Raw genomic sequence first — 17998 nt, forward strand, 5'->3', positions numbered from 1 at the left:
AGGAAGCCTGGCATGCTGCAGTCTATGGGGTCGCAAAGGGTCAGACACGACTTAGTGACTGAACACAACAGGGAATGAATGACTTAAACTAAGTCCTTACTCTTTGTTATTCTTTTTCTGCCTCCTTTTCTTTCTCTTCTAGGGTCCCCGAGGGCTTCAGGGACCTCATGGGCCCCCTGGCCGAGAGGGAAAGATGGTGAGTGATTCGTAGGTCTTCAGGTCATCCCTTAGCCAGCTCTCAGCACCCAACATGAGCCTCGGCTCTGTGCTCTCAGGTTCTGTTGGTGTCATCGGTGGGATAAGAGCAGTGAGGACAGGGAATGGCAGTCCACTGAGGGTTATGGATTGCCGTTCCCAGTCAAGGGTGACAAAGGAAGCTGGCCAGGTCACGGAGTCAGGGAGGACCAGCTGAGGAATGATGCTTGAGTTGAGATTTGAGGTATAACCAGGGAAACAGGAGAGGAAGGGCATTCCAAGCGAAGGACCAGCACATGCAAAAGGAAAGACTGGCACATTGGGGGAAATGATAATTCCAGATAGTATTAATGTTCCATGGGGAACATACAGCAAGGAGATTAAAGCAGACTGAAGATGGGGGGCTTTTTTTTTTAAGTGTACTCCTCTTTTCAAAAAATTTATTCGTAAAAAATTTATTTATTTTTAATTTTTCTGACTGTACTGGGCCTTCCTTGCTGTGAAGGGCTTTCTCTAGTTGCAGTGAGTGGGGCTCCCTCTCGTTGTGGTGCACAAGCTTCTCATTGTGGTGGCTTCTCTCGTGGAGCACAGGCTCTAGGGCCCACGGGCTTCAGTAGTTGTAGCTCATGGGCTCTAGAGCTCAGGCTCCGTAGTTGTGGTGCACAGGCTTAGTTGCACTATGGCATGTTGGATCTTCCAGGGATCAATTCTCAACCACTGGACCAAAAAGGAAGTCCTCTTTTTATTTTATTTTATTTTTTGGCCATGCGGTATGTGGGATCTTAGTTCTCCAACCAGAGATGGAACCCTTGCCCCCTTGCAGTGGAAGCATGGAGCCCCAACCACTGGACTGCCAGGGAATTCCCTGAAGATGAGGGTTCTTCATTTTTGTGATGCTGGTAACTTGGACTAGAGAAAGGGCACTAGGGATAAAGAGTAATGGATGGGTTTGAGATATACTTGAGAGGTTCAATTAGTACACAGCGAAACCACCAGCACAAGGGACTGCATGAGGAAGGTACTCCCCACATGGCAGTAGACGTCTTGACTATGTCACCCCTACCCCCCACAGGGCCGCGCTGGAGCAGATGGGGCTCGGGGCCTCCCCGGCGCCACGGGACCTAAGGTAGGTGATGTGGCCAGGACTGGAACTTGGAGGGACTGTCAGGGTAGAGGATTCAAGGCTCAGATGGTGTCTCTTTGTGCAGGGTGATCGGGGCTTTGATGGCCTGCCAGGGCTCCCTGGTGAGAAGGGCCAAAGGGTGAGTGTGTGAGGCCCCTCCCCCACATCCAAGCCCCTCCCGATGTATTCATGACACTCTTCCCACCCCCAATATCAGAGCCTCCATCCCTGTGTCTGAGTGCTCACCCCTCACACCCTATCTCCCTTCCTTGGGGGCTGATCTCTACCCTCATCTTTTGACTCTGAATGGCCCTCTGTATTCCCCACTCCAGGGTGACTTTGGTTATGTGGGGAAACCTGGTCCCCCAGGAGAGGATGGACGGAAGGTAAGTTTGGAAGCAAGTTAGGGGGTGGTTTGGAAGCCAGAAAGCCAGAATGAGGGAAACAGAACATTCAGGAGACTGGGGGAGGGGTGAAGGTCTGCACTGGATTGTCAGGAGGCCCCATCAGGGGCTCAAAAAGACAGATGGAGAGTTGGGGGTTAGTACTAGAGTTCCTGGGCTTTCCCTATGGCTCAGCGGTAAAGAATCCACCTGCCAATGCAGGAGACATGGGTCCAATCCCTGGGTGGGGAAGATCCCCTGGAGGAGGAAATGGCAACCCATTCCAGTATTCTTGCCTGGGAAATCCCATGGACAGAGGAGCCTGGAGACCATGGGGTTGAAAAAGAGTAAGACTTGACTTAGAGACTAAACAACAACTAGAGTTCAGAGGTGAGGCCCGGGACTGCAGGTCCAACCTGGGGTCACAGGCCTGAATTTCAAGTCATGTACACCCAGCTGGCTGGATTCTGCCACAAGTTCTGACTCTGAGATGCCCTGGAAGGGGCTGCCCAGATGAGGGAAGGTGATTCTCTGAAGGTTATACCCTTGCCTCTCCAAGTGATGCCATTTTCCCACAGGGAGCAGAGGGACCTCCGGGGCCCACTGGCCAGGCGGGGGAGCCGGTGAGTATGAGGGACCCCTGGACTGCTTGTCTGACACGGAGGAGGGAGGCAGGCCTCCTTGGGCCTCAGAGCAGGGATGCTGGAATAACATTAGCTCCCACTTCCTTGCAGGGCCCCCGAGGACTGATTGGCCCTAGAGGCTCCCCCGGACCCCTGGGACGCCCGGTGAGAACGTCACTGTCTTTCTACATCCTGTTTGTCCTTTCCTCATCATTATCTCCTCTGCATGTCCATTCCTTGCTGCTTGGCTTCTCTGCCCACTCACCGTTCCCCTTGTGCCTCTCAGTGTCTCAGACGCAGGCTCCGCCACGTGTGTCTGCCCTGGTCTCACACCCTCTCCTCCCCCAGGGTGTGATTGGAAGTGATGGTGCTCCAGGTGCCAAAGGAAATGTGGTACGTGTTCCAACTCCTGATGCTTGCTTTCTTTCTTTATCTTTGGCTACACTCAGTCTTTGTCGCTGCACGGGCTTTTTTCTAGTTGCAAGTGGGGGCTACTCTCTAGTTGCTGTGCACAGACTTCTCACTGTAGTGGCTTCTCTTGTTGCAGAGCACGGAGGGGCTCTAGGCGCACAGGCTCTAGGTCCATGGGCTGCAGTACTTGCGGCACGGGGACTCCATAGCTGCGGCTCCCAGGCCCTAGAGCACAGGCTCTATGGTTGTGGGGCACAGGCTTAGTTGCTCCTTGCCATGTGGGATCTTCCCAAATCAGGGATCCAACCTGTGTCTCCTGCATTGGCAGGTGGATTCTTTACCACTGAGCCACCAGGGAAGCCTCACCTGATGCTTTCTTTTAAATTAATGAATGAATTAAAGTTTCGTTTGGGCTGGGTTTTCATTACTGGGCACAGGCTTTCTCTAGATGTGGCAACCCGGGGCTACTCCTCACTGTGGTGTGTGGGCTTCTCATTGCGGTGGCTTCTCCTGTTGCAAAGCATGGGCTCTAGGCACACGGGCTTCAGTAGCTGGCAGCTTGTGGGCTCTAGAGTTCGGGCTTAGTACTTGTGGTGCATGGACTCAGTTGCCCCGCGGCATGTGGAATCCTCCTGGACCAGGGATTGAACCCATGCCCCCTGCACTGGTTGGTGGATTCCCATCCACGGTGCCACCAGGGAAGCCCCCCTGATGCTTTCAGACACTCTGACCCTATGACCACCCTTATCCTTGTCCACTCCCATGACCCTTTCCCTCATTTCAACTTCACTGACACCTCAACATCACAACCTTTCCAGCTTCACAGAAACCTCACTTTCTCCCTAGGGTCCTCCAGGAGAACCAGGCCCCCCAGGACAGCAGGGAAATCCTGGGTCCCAGGTTTGAGCTATTTTTCCAATAAGCGGGGGAGGGGTGGTCCATGAAGGTCATAGACCATTCCTAGCTTCTCCAACTTCTGCACTCACTGTCCTTTTCTAATGCTTTTCTTCTCTTTTAAAATATCTCCAGGGAATCCCCGGCCCCCAGGGACCCATCGGCACTCCCGGGGAGAAGGTGAGTGACAGCTCTATGTTTCCCTCCTCCCCCATCGTCTTCTTCCTTCAACTCTGCCTGCAGGAAAAGCTTCCCATTGGGCCCCTTTTGTAAGCCATGGATAATGATCAATTGCAGCAGTCCCTAAACAAGCCCAGAGTAACCAAGTGTCATTGTTGGAGAAGGGCTGATGGTGAGAAATAGACCTCCACCGAGTTTAGAGTACAAGGGGATATTATCAAGACACGGGGGAACCTCTCAGAAGCCAGAAAGTATTACCAAGATTCATGGGCCAAGAAATCCTTTTCTCTGGGGTCTTGCAGTGTCATCTTTGTTCCTCTGCATGTCTGTTTCCATCTCCCCTGAAAGACAGGATTCTTTCTATATACATCTTGAAAAGGCAAAAATGTTAGTCGCTCAGTCAAGTCTGATTCTTTCTGACCCCATGGACTGTAGCCCACTACGTGCCTCTGTCCACAAGATTTTCCAGGCAAGAATACTGGAGTGGGTTGCCATTCTCTTCTCCAGGGGACCTTCCCAACCCAGAGATCAAACCCATGTCTCGCGCGTTGCTAGTAGATTCTTTACCATCTGAGTCTGTTCTTACTTCAACCCTGTTTCTACACAATCTTGTACTGCTCTGTCACTATTTCAGTTCCCAGCTCCTTAGGATCTTACAGTTTCTTTACCCAAACCCATCTGATCATAGTTTCTATGAGACAATGTGTCGCTTCCCTCAAAATTTCAGGAGAGAGTCTAACTGGCTTAGCTGGGCCAGGATCCCCCCCTCTGGACTCATCAACTATTTGCAGGACATAGAGGGGTCACCACATGCCTGTGTAGACCCACCACTCTTTGGTGGAACTTTGGGTTGAGGGGACTTCTAAAGGAAGGGGTCCCCCATCCCAGCATGTCTGTCACACTGTTTTTATATCCCTTGCCTGAATTCTCCCAGAAGCAGAGGCTTTCTGAGGCACAGAGAGGGGAGGCGGCTTGTCTAGGGTCATACAGCAAGTTTGGAATTGCTGAGAATAGATTGCTTGACCAGTAGGATCTGCTTTTTCTCTAACCTTGAGGTAGCTGCATGTCTGAGCAGGGATGTTCCTGGTGGAATGCCAGGCTCTGAGACACTGTATCTCTCCCTACTTTTCATCTTCTTTCAGGGTCCCCCTGGAAACCCAGGAATTCCAGGCCTCCCAGGATCTGAAGGCCCTCCGGTGAGAACTAGATTCTGGGAGAAAGAGGAAGGAGAAGGGGGAGGCTTGGGAGTTTGGATGGCAAATCAGGTCTTTGACAACTCAGAACGTCTTTCTCCCAGGGTCACCCAGGTCATGAGGGCCCAACAGGAGAGAAAGGGGCCCAGGTAAGTGACCCGAAGAGGGGCTGATTTGGGGATGGGGGTTGGCAGGCAGGGCCAGGAGTCTCATGAGAAGAGAGATGAGGGCGCTGGGAACACGGAGGGGGAAGAACAGGTTGACACTGATCTTATCTCCATCTCAGGGTCCAGCAGGGTCAGCAGGCCCTCCGGGCTATCCGGGACCTCGGGGTGTGAAGGTAAGTGATGCTTGGGGCCTGCAGTTAGGGCTGATTCATCAGCACTGACTTCGGGAAGCTGGCTCCATCAGACACTTCTACAAGAGTGTGAGAGAGGAATCAGCCCGCCAGCCAAGGTGCGGTGGGACTGGCCCTATGCAGTAGGGTGTGTTCTACTTTGAAGCTGAACAGCCAAAGGGTAACATTACAGCATAGTTGCCACCTTGTAGTTGAGAATAGTTAAACCCGTTACAGGCTGAACCCATTTCACTGTTAAGCACACACATCACATCCCCAGGTCAACACATTATAATCAAGCAGAGGGTTGTTTTAAAAGCTCAAATAGATAGCCAGTGGGAATGTGCTGTTCGATGCAGAGAGCTTAAATCAGTGCTCTCTGACAACTTAGAGGGGTGGCATGGGGTGGGAGGTGAGAGGGAAGTTTAAGAGGGAGGGGACATATGTATACCTATGGCTGATTCATGTTGATGTATGGCAGAAACCAACACAACATTGTAAAGCATGTATCCTTCAATTAAAAATAAATAAATTAAAACAAACAAAAGCAACAAAAACTCAAGCCAAGAGCCATACAATCTACAAGCCTAGAAGTGCTAGGACCAGTTGAGATCTGTACTGAATAGAGATTTACTGTTGACCAGCTGTAGGGACATTGTAATTAAAATCTGTGTGGTAGCTAAGTCCAGTTACCTTGTAGCCAAGTACAGGTATCCATTACCTGTAGTCTAAGAACAGAGTTTGGTTAGTCTAAGAACAGTCTAAAAGCCAGCTCCTCACATTTTTGCATTGTAGACAAGCTTCACCCTATAACCAAGGAGGTGTAGTTATGTTGTAGCTGGCCATGAAGTCCTGTGGGTGTCCAAACTCAGAGTTCCATTCAAAGTCAGGCATGGTTTTCTGTATAGAGTTGAAGGCTATGTTTTGGCTGAGTCTAGTTACACCATAGCCATGGTCAGAGAACAATTGTGGTCAAACTCGGTTACATCGTGGTCAATGAATTGCCCTGTGGCTAGAGACAGTCATGATATTGTCAAAACACATAGTTATATTGTATCCAAGTGTAACTTCATTGTAGTCACTGAATTCCATTATAGTGTGTCTCCCTGTGGCTGGAAACAGTCATGCTATTGTCAAAACATAGTTATAGTGTATCCAAGTACAATTTCATTTAACTCACTGAGCTCAGTTACACTGTAGCCAAGTGCAGCTTTTCTTATGGCCCAAGCCAAGAATTTGGTGTGAGCAGCATCTAGGCTTGCACTGAGCAGTCTCACTGTAGCCAAGCACAGACTCTCCTTGTTGCCAGGCACAGAGTCGCACTGTATCCAGCACAATGGGAAACATTCCTTCGCCTTTAGAATGAAGCTGGGTTCTGGAATGTTCATCCTTTTCCTCCTGCCAGAAGGAACTGTGGACACAGTGTCCCTAGGAGATGGAAATCAATTACTTGGAAATTTGGCCTTCCCTTCACACCCCCACACAGATGATCTTGGGAGGCTGCCAGTGAGAAGGGGCGGGGGAAATGCAACCTCTTGTACACCATACTAGCAGATGATGGGACAAGATAATTTTCTCTGGGGCTGCTCCCCACCCCCTCCCTCTAGTCCTGCATCCTCTTGGGACTGTCCTGGCTGTTTCAGGGCAGAGGACTGAGTTCAGGGCCCTTCTTAAGTGGGGGCAGCATGGGGACTGAGAGCTTCTTTCTTTTCAGGGTACCTCTGGCAACCGGGGCCTCCAGGGGGAGAAAGGAGAGAAGGTAAGAAAGAAGCGGATTCCTTGGGAGAGGGGAACCCTAATAATGGGGCTCTGACTCTGCCCCTTCATGAAAACCTTGACTTCTGATCTCTGTACTGTCTTCCACCCAGGGAGAGGATGGTTTCCCAGGCTTCAAGGGTGATGCGGGGCTTAAAGGAGATCGGGTAAGATGATCTCCAAGGGAGGAATCTGGTGAATCTGGGGGACTTGGGAAAAACAGTGAGGAGGTGGACTGGGGCAAAGACAGGGGGCAGGGGTGACAAAGAAGGACTGATATCAGGGTTTCTCCTTTCTGTTCCAGGGGCAACCCGGACCTCCAGGTCCTCGGGGAGAGGATGGTCCTGAGGGGCTAAAGGGGCAGGAGGGGCTGGTTGGCGAGGAGGGTCCCCCAGGCTCAGCTGGGGAGAAGGTGAGTGGACCTGGTCACCCCCCTCCAGTCTGTCCCCAGCTTCCTGCAGTCAAGGTGTTCCCTGGCCCTTTGCCCCCAGCCTTCTGTCTTTTTATCTCCAACTTTAGGAGGCTCTCCACTTCTTCACTTCTGCAGCTCAGCATGATAGAGCAATGCAATGTACTCTATCTTATTTATATCCCATAACCACTATAGGCAACAGACATTTTTATCCCCATTCTACAGACAAGTAAACTGAGATTTGGAACGGTTGAATGAGCTGTCCAAGGACATGCCCCTAGCAGGCAGGGACCAGGAGCTGAACCCATGTTTCCCTGGATCCCACTCTCCTCCCTTTGCCACCGTGCCCCAGCCATCCTGCCCCTCCCCCACTGACCCCCAAATTGCAATCTCTGACTTTTTCCCTACAATCTCTCTGCAGGGCAAGCTTGGCGTGCCAGGTCTCCCAGGTTATCCAGGACGTCCAGGCCCTAAGGTCAGATGCTAGGAGGCAGGTGGTAGGCAAGGGTAGGGTTTAGAGACTGATTAACATCTGGGGTTCTAGGCTGTGGTCTGGAGGGTGTGAACTGGCCACCTCATGGGGCACTGAAAATGTAAGATGTGGGCTTTGGCATCAAACTTAGGCTCAAATACCCAACCTTATCTGCTAAGTGGCCTTGGGTAAGTCACTCCTCACCTGCTAAGTGACCTTGAGTAAGTCACCCCCTAATACCTGCTAAATGAACTTGAACAAGTCTATTGAGCCATTTTTCTCAGTTGCAAAATGGAGATACCAGCAGTAGCTACCTCATCAATTTGATTATAATAATGTTGATGATTTTGGTGATAATAAATCTGTAGGACCCTCTTACTGGTATGATTGAGGTTGGCTCAAACAAAAAGTCAGTAAAGAGCAGAATCATAAAAAACATGCAGCTTACATATCTCGAATTAATTATAACTTAGAATGTATTTATGTAAAAATGTACATTTGGCTGCCAATATGTTGATGGATGAGGCTATTGGTAAGACGTGTCTTTCTGCCTAAGCCACACCCGTATTACATCACTGATGATTTGTAGTTTTTGTTTACATAAAGTGGAGCAGAAAAATCAAAGACATTTGGAAGAAATCTGAGCACAGAATCCTCGAGTTCCATACTTTTGGCGCCTTGTTCTGGCACAGTTATCTTGCGTTTGTGTGTCCTAAGTCTCTTCGGTTGTGTCTGACTCTTTTCAATCCCATGGACTGTGGCCCGCTAGTCTCTGTCCATGGGCTTCTCCAGGCCGAATACTGGAGTGGGTTGCCACGCCCTCCTGCAGGGGATCTTCCCGCCTCTAACCCGCCCCTTACCCAACCGCCCCCACGTTCTTGACTCCGCCCCTGGCGCTGCCTCTGAGACTTCCCTTTAACCAGGGCCCTGCATACCCTGGATGCCCTGCCTGCGTGCATGCTAAGTGGCTTCAGTCATGTCCGACTCTTTGCGACCCCACGGACTGTGGCCCGCTAGGCTCCTCTGTCCGTGGGATTCTCCAGGCCAAGAATACTGGAGTGGGTTGCCAAGCCCTTCTCCAGGGGATCTCCCAGACCCGGGGATGGAACCCGCCTCTCTTACTCCTGAGTTGGCGGATGAGTTCTTTACCACTAGCGCCACCTGGGAAGCCCCATAGTTATCTTGCCCATGTCTAATTTGACAGTGATTTTTTAAAAAATTGCTTTCCTTTATGTTTAATTTTTTCCATTTCTCTCTCTCTCTTTCTCTTTTTTTTTGGGGGGGGGGGCGGGGGTTGAACTCTGCTGTTTGCAGGATCTTAGATCCCAAGACCAGGAATTGAACCCAGGCCCTCGGCAGTGAAAGCTCTGAGCCTTAACCACTGAACTGCCAGGGAATTCTTGTCTTTTCCATGTAACTTTGATTTTAGAGATATCTTTCTTTTCCATTTCTGCATTTCATCAGTTTTCATAAGCTTTCATTAAATCACATGAGTCCATTGGCAAGGGTAACTGCTATAAACAGGTTTGGAAATTAACTCAAGGCACCAAAATTCAGAGCAGAACTCAGCCTGTTGGAGCAGGAATTTCTGGGAGTTCAAAGAAATTCAAAGGCTCGTAGCCAAGGCTGAGCAGTGTGCCTTGAGCATCAAGCAATGAACACATTACAGGAGGCCTGATGTATCAGTTAAGTTGAAGTCAGTTTTGGGTTGCTAGAATAAAAATGCCTTGGACTGGATGTTTTAAACATAGAAATTTGTTTTGGAGGCCAAAAGTCTGAGATCAGAGCGCCAGCATGGTTGGATTCTGTGAGGGCTTTCTTCCTGGTTTGTAGATGATCATTTTCTGTCTTTGTCCTCACATAGTGGAGGAAAAGGCCCTGATGCTGGGAAATATTGAAGGCAAAAGGAGAAGGGGGCAGCAGAGGATGAGATGGTTGGATGGCATCACAGACTCAATGGACATAAATCAGCAAATTTTGGGAGATAGTGAAGGACAGGGAAGCCTGGCATGCTACAGTCCATGGGGTCACAAAAAGTCAAACATGATTTAACGACTGAACAACAACAAAGGAGAGAGGGAGGAGCCAGAGAGACAGACAGATGGAGAGAGATATAGTCTCTTTTCTTTAAAAAAAACCTTTTTATTTTGTATTGGGGTATAGCCAATTAACAATGTGATAGTTTCAGGTAAACCAAGAAGGGACTCAGTCATACATATGCATGTATCCATTCTCCCCCAAACTCCCCTCCCATCCAGGCTGCCACATAACATTGAGCAGAGTTCCCTGTGCTCTACAGTAGGTCCTTGTTGGTTACCCATTTTAAATATAGCAGTGTGTACATGTCCATCCCAAACTCCCTAACTATCCCTTCCCCCATCCTTCCCCCTGGCAACCATAGGTTGGTTCTCTAATTCTGTGAGTCTCTTTCTGTTTTGCAAGTAAGTTTGTTTGTATCATTTCTTTTCAGATTCCATATATAAGGGATGTCATACGATATTTCTCCTTCTTTGTCTGACTTACTTCACTCAGTATGTCTAGTCTCCTCTTCTTATAAGGACACTAATCCTATTTACAAGGCCCCTACCCTCATGACCTACTTAGTTCCCAAAGGTTCCACCTCCAAATATTATCACACTAGGGATTGAGGACTCAACATGAATTTTTGGAAGACACAAACATTCAGCCCATAGCAGTTACTAATTGCGTGAGTAATAATGACAGTTAACATTCCTTGAATTCGTACTATGTACCAAGTACTTTGTAACAAAAATAAAACTAAACAAACAAAAAAAAAAACTAAACAAGACACTTTCTACACATCTCCCATCTATCCTAACCAGAACCTTGTTCATATCATCCCAGGCTACAAACAAGGAGACTGGTGTTCAGAGAGGTTCAGCCATTTGTCTAGGGCCACACAGCTAGTCCAGTGATGGATCTAGGATTCAAAACACAGTGAGGGGTGAGAGGGGATATTGGAGCCTATGATGTCTTCCCCCCAGGTCAAGGGAGGATGCCTCCAAGATGGGCAGGAAAGCAACTACTGGAGTCAGTTAATAAGTATTGAGTAAGTGCCCACCATATGCCAGGCAGGGGGGATTAGGACCAGAGCATTATGTCCTAGTCATTGAATAACTAAGCAGACAAGCAAGGTCATTTCAAGACAAATATTATGAGGGAAACAAAATAGGAAAATGTGTTAGTGCGTGATTTGAGGATGAGGTGGTCAGGATGGTGGTGGGAGGCTTCTTGAAGGAGGTGACATCTGAATGAGATCTAGATGAGGAGGGGATCTAAGAAGAGAATTTTAGGCAAAGGCAGACAGTGCAAAGGCCCTGAGGCAGGAATGTACTGGTATGTGAGTAGCATTAAAGGGGCCAGTGTGGCTGGAAAGGAGTGAGCAAGAGGAGAGAGGTGAGGATGCCTGAGGGCTGTCTTGGAGGAGGCAGGGTATGGAGGGACCAAAGAAGCCTCTGGAATCAGTGACCTGGAAATGCCTGAAAAGATGGGATGGCCAAATGGAGGGCTAACATTGCCCACCACCCATTCCTCATCTCCATTTCTTCTCTCTCATCCTCTTGATTCAGGGATCTATTGGCTTTCCAGGACCTCTGGGACCATTAGGAGAAAAAGGGAAGCGGGTGAGTCATGATCTAGGGGTCAGGGGGGAGGGGGAGGGGAAGGGCTTGCATGAGAGGAGGAGTGTGTGTGGCTGTGCGTGACAGCAGGTGGGACCCTAGGCAGGTGTGTCTATGCCTGGAAGCACTGTGTGCACACACATTGCCACATGCAATGCAGGGCACATGTAGGTGATCCCACCTGGCACTACAGCATGTGTGCCCATGTGTCCATGTGCATCCTACATGCCCTTCAGTGCAAATCAGATGGGGCCTGGATGCTGCAGCCTCGGGGCTTGTGACTGGGTGAACAAGGGCACCAGCTGCATGTATGTTGTGTGACTGTGGGCATAAATGCACGAAAGGGCATGTTGATGTGTGTGAAAGAATAGGGAAACACACATAGGTGTATGTGTTTCTATGCACCTGAGGGATTGTGTACAGATGCATGCATTGTTTGGCTATGTGTGCACTGCAGCTATGTAAATGGATAATGTGTATATGCACCCATCATGTACACTACTGTGTTTATCAAGACCGTGTCCTCACATGAGCCCATGTACATATGTGTTTACTACATTGGGTAGATACATGGGCAAAGAACATATTACCCAACAAGCTCCATGTGTCATCTTGAAGCTGTGGTCACCCCTTGCGCGCCATGGTGGCACACAATCCTGTATGCATACCATGCAGCTGTGATAATGGAACAGGTGCCTGTGTGAGTGAACATGCTTCTAGGTGTGGACCCTGTAGGTGCAATCCTAATATAACTGGGTGTCTGTCATCTCTTCATAGTTGGGTGTGTAAGTTGTGTTTATGTATTTGAGTGAGTGAAAGGCTTGCGAATGAATGCGAGACAGACATCTTTCCAGGTCTCTGACTGGGTGTATTTGTGTGTTTCTGTCCTGTCTTTGCACTATCACCACCTTCTCCTTCCCCCTCACCCCAATTTATGTTCCAGGGGAAGGCCGGGCAGCCAGGCCTGGAAGGAGAGCGGGGACCACCAGTAAGAAAATGGGGACAGGGCCAGAAAGATGGGCTACGAGGGGAGAGGCGGGTGGGAAGAGAGTTTGGGGGATGTCGGTGGTCCTTGGGTGGTCACAGAGGGAAGGGACCCTAAGGACTCGGCCTCACTTCCTGGCTCCCCTCCTCTCCCTCCTAACCTTTGCTTCTTTTCTCTTCAGGGTGCCCGTGGAGAGAGAGGGCAACCAGGTGCCACAGGGCAGCCGGGCCCCAAGGTATGGAGAGGGTGGGTGGCCAGGTACCCCCATGCAAGCCTTCTGGTTCAGGCCCACCAAGTCCCTCCCAACACATCCCTGTTGAGTTTATTCTGCAGCCTGAGTCTAATTCATTCTATCCTAGGGTGATGTGGGCCAGGACGGAGCCCCTGGGTTCCCTGGAGAAAAGGTAAGTGAGTGAGTGTGTGTGTGTGTGTGTGTGTGTGTGTGTGTGATTCTGGGGGGGGGGGAGACAAGCCCAGAAGGTAGGGAGACATTATAATGCAGGATGCAGAAAGAGCCTCTGATATCCGAGAGCTGTGAGTTCAAGTCTTAACTTTGCTGCTCACCTGCTCTGTGACCTTGGTTGAGTCACCTAACCTCTGCCTCAGTTTCTTCCTCTACCAAATGAGAATAACCACAGTCCCCCTCCCAAAGGGCTGCAGTGGCAAATGAAATGACTTCCTGCAGGTAGAATGCTTGACCCTATGTCTGGCCTGCAGGAAGCACCCAGAATGCTTGTTGTCATTAGGTGGGACTCAGATGGAGGGGGAGGAAAGCAGAAAGGATGCTCTAATGATTCTGCTTCCGTTTCAGGGCCTCCCAGGTCTGCAGGGTCCTCCTGGGTTCTCCGGACCAAAGGGTCCTCCTGTAAGTCAGCATATCCTGCTGGGTGGAGGGGGAGCCAGGCAGTGGGGAAACTCCTTATTGTGCTTCAGCTCTCTCATGCTTTGTCCATCAGGGTCTCCAGGGAAAAGATGGGGTACCTGGACACCCTGGACAGAGAGGAGAATTGGTGAGCAACCCTTTGACCTCTGACCCTTGACCCCATTGGGCTCTTCATTTCTTCCACTCCATGATATTTTTTTTTCATTTATATTTTATTAAATTTTTTTTTTTTTTGCCACATCTTGTGGCATGTGGGATCTTAGTTCCCTTACCAGGAATGGAGCCTGCACCCCTTGACGCAGATGCTCAGTCTTAACCACTGGAGCACCAGGAAAGTCCCATGACATCTTCTTTCAATGTTTCTCCTCAGGGTTTCCAAGGTCAGACAGGCCCACCTGGACCGGCTGGTGTCGTGGGTCCTCAGGTCAGAGTGGCCCCCATAGGTCTCCCCAGTTTTGCACCAGTTTGGGGATATTTGAGGGGAGGGGAGATGGTGATCCTAGACAGAACCACTACCCCAGGCCACCTCCATTCAAGATGAGCCTTCTTCCTCTCTAGGGAAAGACAGGAGAAGCAGGGCCTCTGGGTGAGAGGGGGCCCCCAGGGCCCCCTGGACCTCCTGGTGAACAAGGTCTTCCGGGCCTGGAAGGCAGAGAGGGGGCCAAGGTGAGACCACCACCCCACGGGACATCTCGGTTGAATGACCCCAAAGATCCTGGAATGGCCTTACTGTCATCTCCAGGCTCAGCATCAGCCCTGTGGGGGAGGGGACCCAGACTCACAGATTGAGGGGAGACGCCCCCTCCTCCACAGTCTGACTTCCCTCCCCTGGACTCCTGCAGGGGGACGTGGGACCACTGGGACCCCTTGGGAAGGAAGGGCCACCTGGACCCAGAGGTTTCCCTGGTCCTCATGGAGCCCCCGGGGACCCAGTAAGTATGGTTTGCATGTGCCTGGCTGGGCTGTGAAGTGGAGAAAGAAAGGGGGGCTTAGGAGGGACATGGCCATAGCCTCCTGACCATGGAGGAGGAGGGATGGATCCCTGAACCTCAGTGCCAGGAAGGGGGTGGGAACTCTGAGCCCCCCAGAGTAAACAGAGAACCTGGGAGCACTTTGGGGGGGTCTCTCTTTCTGGGGAAGCAAGTCATGGGGGCTTATGGATCTTAGTTTCCTGACCAGGGATCGAGCCCAGACTCTCAGCAATGAGAGTACAGAGTCCTGACCACTGGACTACCAGTGAATTACCTTTGGGGATCTCTTGACTATGAATCATCTCCTCCTCAGGGACCAACTGGTTTAAAGGGTGACAAGGGCCCCCCGGGTCCTGTCGGTGCCAACGTAAGTGTAAATCCATCTGCTATGGTGGGTGGGCAGGGTGGAGGGGTCTCAAGATATCTGGGAAGCTGGGTATGGTCCTGATCATGTTCAGCTATTTTGGGAGCCAAACGGGCTTGAGTCACACTCCTCTCTGCCACTCACTGGCCAGGCAGTCTATCATTCCACCAGCCTCAGTTGGTTTGTCTGTAAAATAGCCCCATCTCTAGGTTGTAAACCTCAATGAGATGATCTGTCTGACACATACTTACTTGCATGCCAGATCTCACCGTTTAAATGTGGGCCCTAGTTCCCTGACCAGGAATCAAACCTGTGCCCTCTCAATTGGAAGGGCAAAGTCTTAACCACTGGACCTCAGGGAAGTTGGACATGAGCCCCTTTAAAAACCTCCTTTCTTCTAGAGCTTACTACTATCTAGTCAAGGAGATAATGGATCAGCGGCGGTGAATGCCACAAATCCAAATAACGCAAACTAGTGGGGAGCAGGGGAGCGCCCTTAAAGAGTCTGGCCACAGGACTTTCCTGGAGGTGCAGCGGTTAAGGCTCCGTGCCTCCAATGCAGGGGGTGCTGGTTCAATCCCTTGTGGGGGAACTAAGATCCCACATGCCACCCTGAGGCACCAAATAATAAATAAAAAAGCTGACTAGGGAAAGTCTCCTGAGAAGATGACATTTGAGCTGAGACCTGAGGAAAGAGCCATGTGGTTGGCTAGGAGAAGGGTGGAAGAGCATGTGCAAAGTCCTGAGGCTGGAGGAAGCAGTGAGGGGGGCCGTGTGGCTGGAGGGAAGTGAGTAGGAGGAGGTGAGGGCAGGGAGGAGATGTCCCTGCGGGACAGGTCGCGCAGGGCCTCATAAGCTGCCCCGAGAGCTTTTATTCTCTAAGTGAGGTGGGAGCCTTGGAGGGCTGCGAGCAGAGGAAGTCACGTGCTCTGACTTGGATGTTGATAGCGCCCTCTGGCTGCTGTGTGGGGAACGGCCTGGATTGGTGGTAACTACCTAACTCAGGCTGCTTGCAAACCCTCCAATAAATGAGATCTACTGTTATTGCTATCATTCCTGACCCTCCACCCCTGTTTTCAGGGATCCCCTGGGGAGCGTGGTCCTGTAGGCCCAGCAGGGAGCATTGGGCTTCCTGGTCAAAGTGGAGGCCAAGGCCCCGTGGGCCCCACAGGAGAGAAGGGTTCCCCGGTAAGTTCCTGCCCCCTCCATTCATCCCCAAGAACCAGCCCTCCACATACCAGGACTGCATTTCTGCCCTGACTCTTTCTACTCCCCCTAACAGGGTGAACGTGGCGCCCCTGGCCCCACTGGTAAAGATGGGATCCCCGGGCCCCTGGGTCTTCCTGGACCCCCTGGAGCTGCGGGGCCTTCTGGCGAGGAAGGGGACAAGGTGAGAGAGAGTTGAGGCAGAGGGAGGGGCTGGGGGAGGACAGGGGAAAAGGGAGGCTGGGTCATCCCTCATCCCGTTTGTTTGCTTTGCAGGGAGAAGTGGGTGCCCCCGGTCACAAAGGCAGCAAAGGTGACAAGGGAGATGCGGTGAGTGGGGACCCCAGAGAGGGAGCTGGTCTTTGGAGAGGGGTAAAAGGGATATTGAGAGGATGGGCAGGGGGGTGGGTCACAGGGTTTCCTGCCTTCTTGAGCCCCATCTTGACACTCAAGTAACAGAAGTCACTTAAGCTACCCAGAATCAAGGGGCCAACTGCGTTCCCAACTTCCCTCCAGGAATTCAGTCTCAGCACCCATCACCCGGAAGCCAGCTCAGTCCTGGGAAATTGATGGGACTTTGGGGCCAACGTTCTGATGGGCCAAGCTTATGAGAGATGCTGTGTCTGGTCCCATGAGTTGGTGGCTAGGAAGACAGGGTTGTGGGGAGAGAAATGCAATTTTCTAGTGGGGTGGGGAGTGGACAGGGGTGCAGTGATTGATGTCGCTAGTGTTCCCCTTCATCTTTTTCCGTTTTTTTTCAAAAAAATATTTATTTATTTGGCTACACTGGGTCTTAATTGCTGCTTATGGGATCTTTGATCTTCGTTGTGGCCTGTGGGATCCAGTTCCCTGACCAGGGATTGAATCCTGACCCCCTTGGGAGTGCAGAGTCTTAGTCACTGGACCACCAGGGAAGTTCCCCACCTGCGACCTTAATCTTAAACCTGAGGGTTTCTTGACTCTGTTCCCGCCTCCAGGGCCCACCTGGACCAACAGGGATACGGGGTCTGGCAGGACACCCAGGCTCCCCGGTGAGTACTCCCAGCTTTGTGGTCCTCTGGATCCCTTATGGGAAGGGACAGTGTTCTCCACTGGGACTCAGGCCCCAGTTCAGCCCTAACCCCTACCCCTTCGTGTCAATGCTCAATTCAAACTCACCCCAGAATCTGACTCACTGACCTCAACCCTCAAACTCCATCACAGCCCTAATTTTAATGCCCTAATTTTAATTGTGACCTTAACCTCAATCCCAACTCAGACCTTATCTTCACATCTAACATTAGCTGAACCTGACCCAGTCCTACCCTTGACCCCAGTCCAGACCCACCCTCCAATACTGACCCCAAACCTGAGCTCCAATTCTGAATTTACCTCGGACCTGAGCTCAAGCCCAACCCTACCTCTCAACCCTACTTGGACCTTAATTGACCTCAGCTTGACCCTGATTCTCTTAGATGACCAAGACTCATCTCAAAACTTTGACTCAGTCCTGGATTTCATTCCTAAACCCTGACCCTTAACACCCAACCCTGACCCTCCCCAAACTTCATTCCAACCTTGAACTTCCATCCTGACTTTGACCTTGAACCTAACTCCAACCCTTGACACAGACCGTAACTGTGTCCTGCCCTGTCCGCCTTCTAGGGAGCAGACGGGGCTCAGGGACGCCGGGGACCCCCAGGCCTCTTTGGACAGAAAGGAGATGACGGAGTGAGAGGCTTCCCTGGCATGATTGGTCCTCCTGGCCTACAGGTGGGTGTCTGAGTTTGAGGGTATGGCCTCTGGTGCTCCCCACTTTGTGCCCCAATTTTGCTTCTTTGCTCTACAGGGGATGCCAGGCCCTGCTGGAGAAAAGGGAGAAGTTGGAGATGTAGGGTCCATGGTATGAACTATGGGGGAAATGGGAGGGGTGGTAGGGCAGGGTTGGCCATCAGATTGATTTGGGGGGTCATGGGGCACATGTGGGTCAC

General features: G+C 51.0%; 1 protein-coding gene across 3 annotated transcripts in view; it reads left to right on the forward strand.

Annotated features, from left to right (window-relative positions):
* Positions 1-17998, forward strand: part of COL5A3 (collagen type V alpha 3 chain) — a 44696-nt gene that overhangs the window by 13681 nt on the left and 13017 nt on the right. For all 3 annotated transcript variants that reach the window (XM_044948649.2, XM_006044430.4, XM_006044431.4), the window contains exons 16-47: positions 143-196; positions 1268-1321; positions 1404-1457; positions 1651-1704; positions 2280-2324; positions 2436-2489; positions 2673-2717; positions 3582-3635; positions 3765-3809; positions 4952-5005; positions 5107-5151; positions 5289-5342; positions 7054-7098; positions 7208-7261; positions 7399-7506; positions 7928-7981; positions 11569-11622; positions 12563-12607; positions 12786-12839; positions 12964-13008; positions 13416-13469; positions 13561-13614; positions 13858-13911; positions 14046-14153; positions 14330-14419; positions 14772-14825; positions 15903-16010; positions 16105-16212; positions 16305-16358; positions 17006-17059; positions 17673-17780; positions 17857-17910. In XM_044948649.2, coding sequence (XP_044804584.2) covers positions 143-196; positions 1268-1321; positions 1404-1457; positions 1651-1704; positions 2280-2324; positions 2436-2489; positions 2673-2717; positions 3582-3635; positions 3765-3809; positions 4952-5005; positions 5107-5151; positions 5289-5342; positions 7054-7098; positions 7208-7261; positions 7399-7506; positions 7928-7981; positions 11569-11622; positions 12563-12607; positions 12786-12839; positions 12964-13008; positions 13416-13469; positions 13561-13614; positions 13858-13911; positions 14046-14153; positions 14330-14419; positions 14772-14825; positions 15903-16010; positions 16105-16212; positions 16305-16358; positions 17006-17059; positions 17673-17780; positions 17857-17910 — 1971 coding nt within the window. The remainder of the gene's footprint in view (positions 1-142; positions 197-1267; positions 1322-1403; positions 1458-1650; positions 1705-2279; positions 2325-2435; positions 2490-2672; positions 2718-3581; positions 3636-3764; positions 3810-4951; positions 5006-5106; positions 5152-5288; positions 5343-7053; positions 7099-7207; positions 7262-7398; positions 7507-7927; positions 7982-11568; positions 11623-12562; positions 12608-12785; positions 12840-12963; positions 13009-13415; positions 13470-13560; positions 13615-13857; positions 13912-14045; positions 14154-14329; positions 14420-14771; positions 14826-15902; positions 16011-16104; positions 16213-16304; positions 16359-17005; positions 17060-17672; positions 17781-17856; positions 17911-17998) is intronic.

The sequence above is a fragment of the Bubalus bubalis genome, chromosome 9, assembly GCF_019923935.1.
Source record: "Bubalus bubalis isolate 160015118507 breed Murrah chromosome 9, NDDB_SH_1, whole genome shotgun sequence".
In the NCBI taxonomy this organism is placed as follows: Eukaryota; Metazoa; Chordata; class Mammalia; order Artiodactyla; family Bovidae; genus Bubalus; species Bubalus bubalis.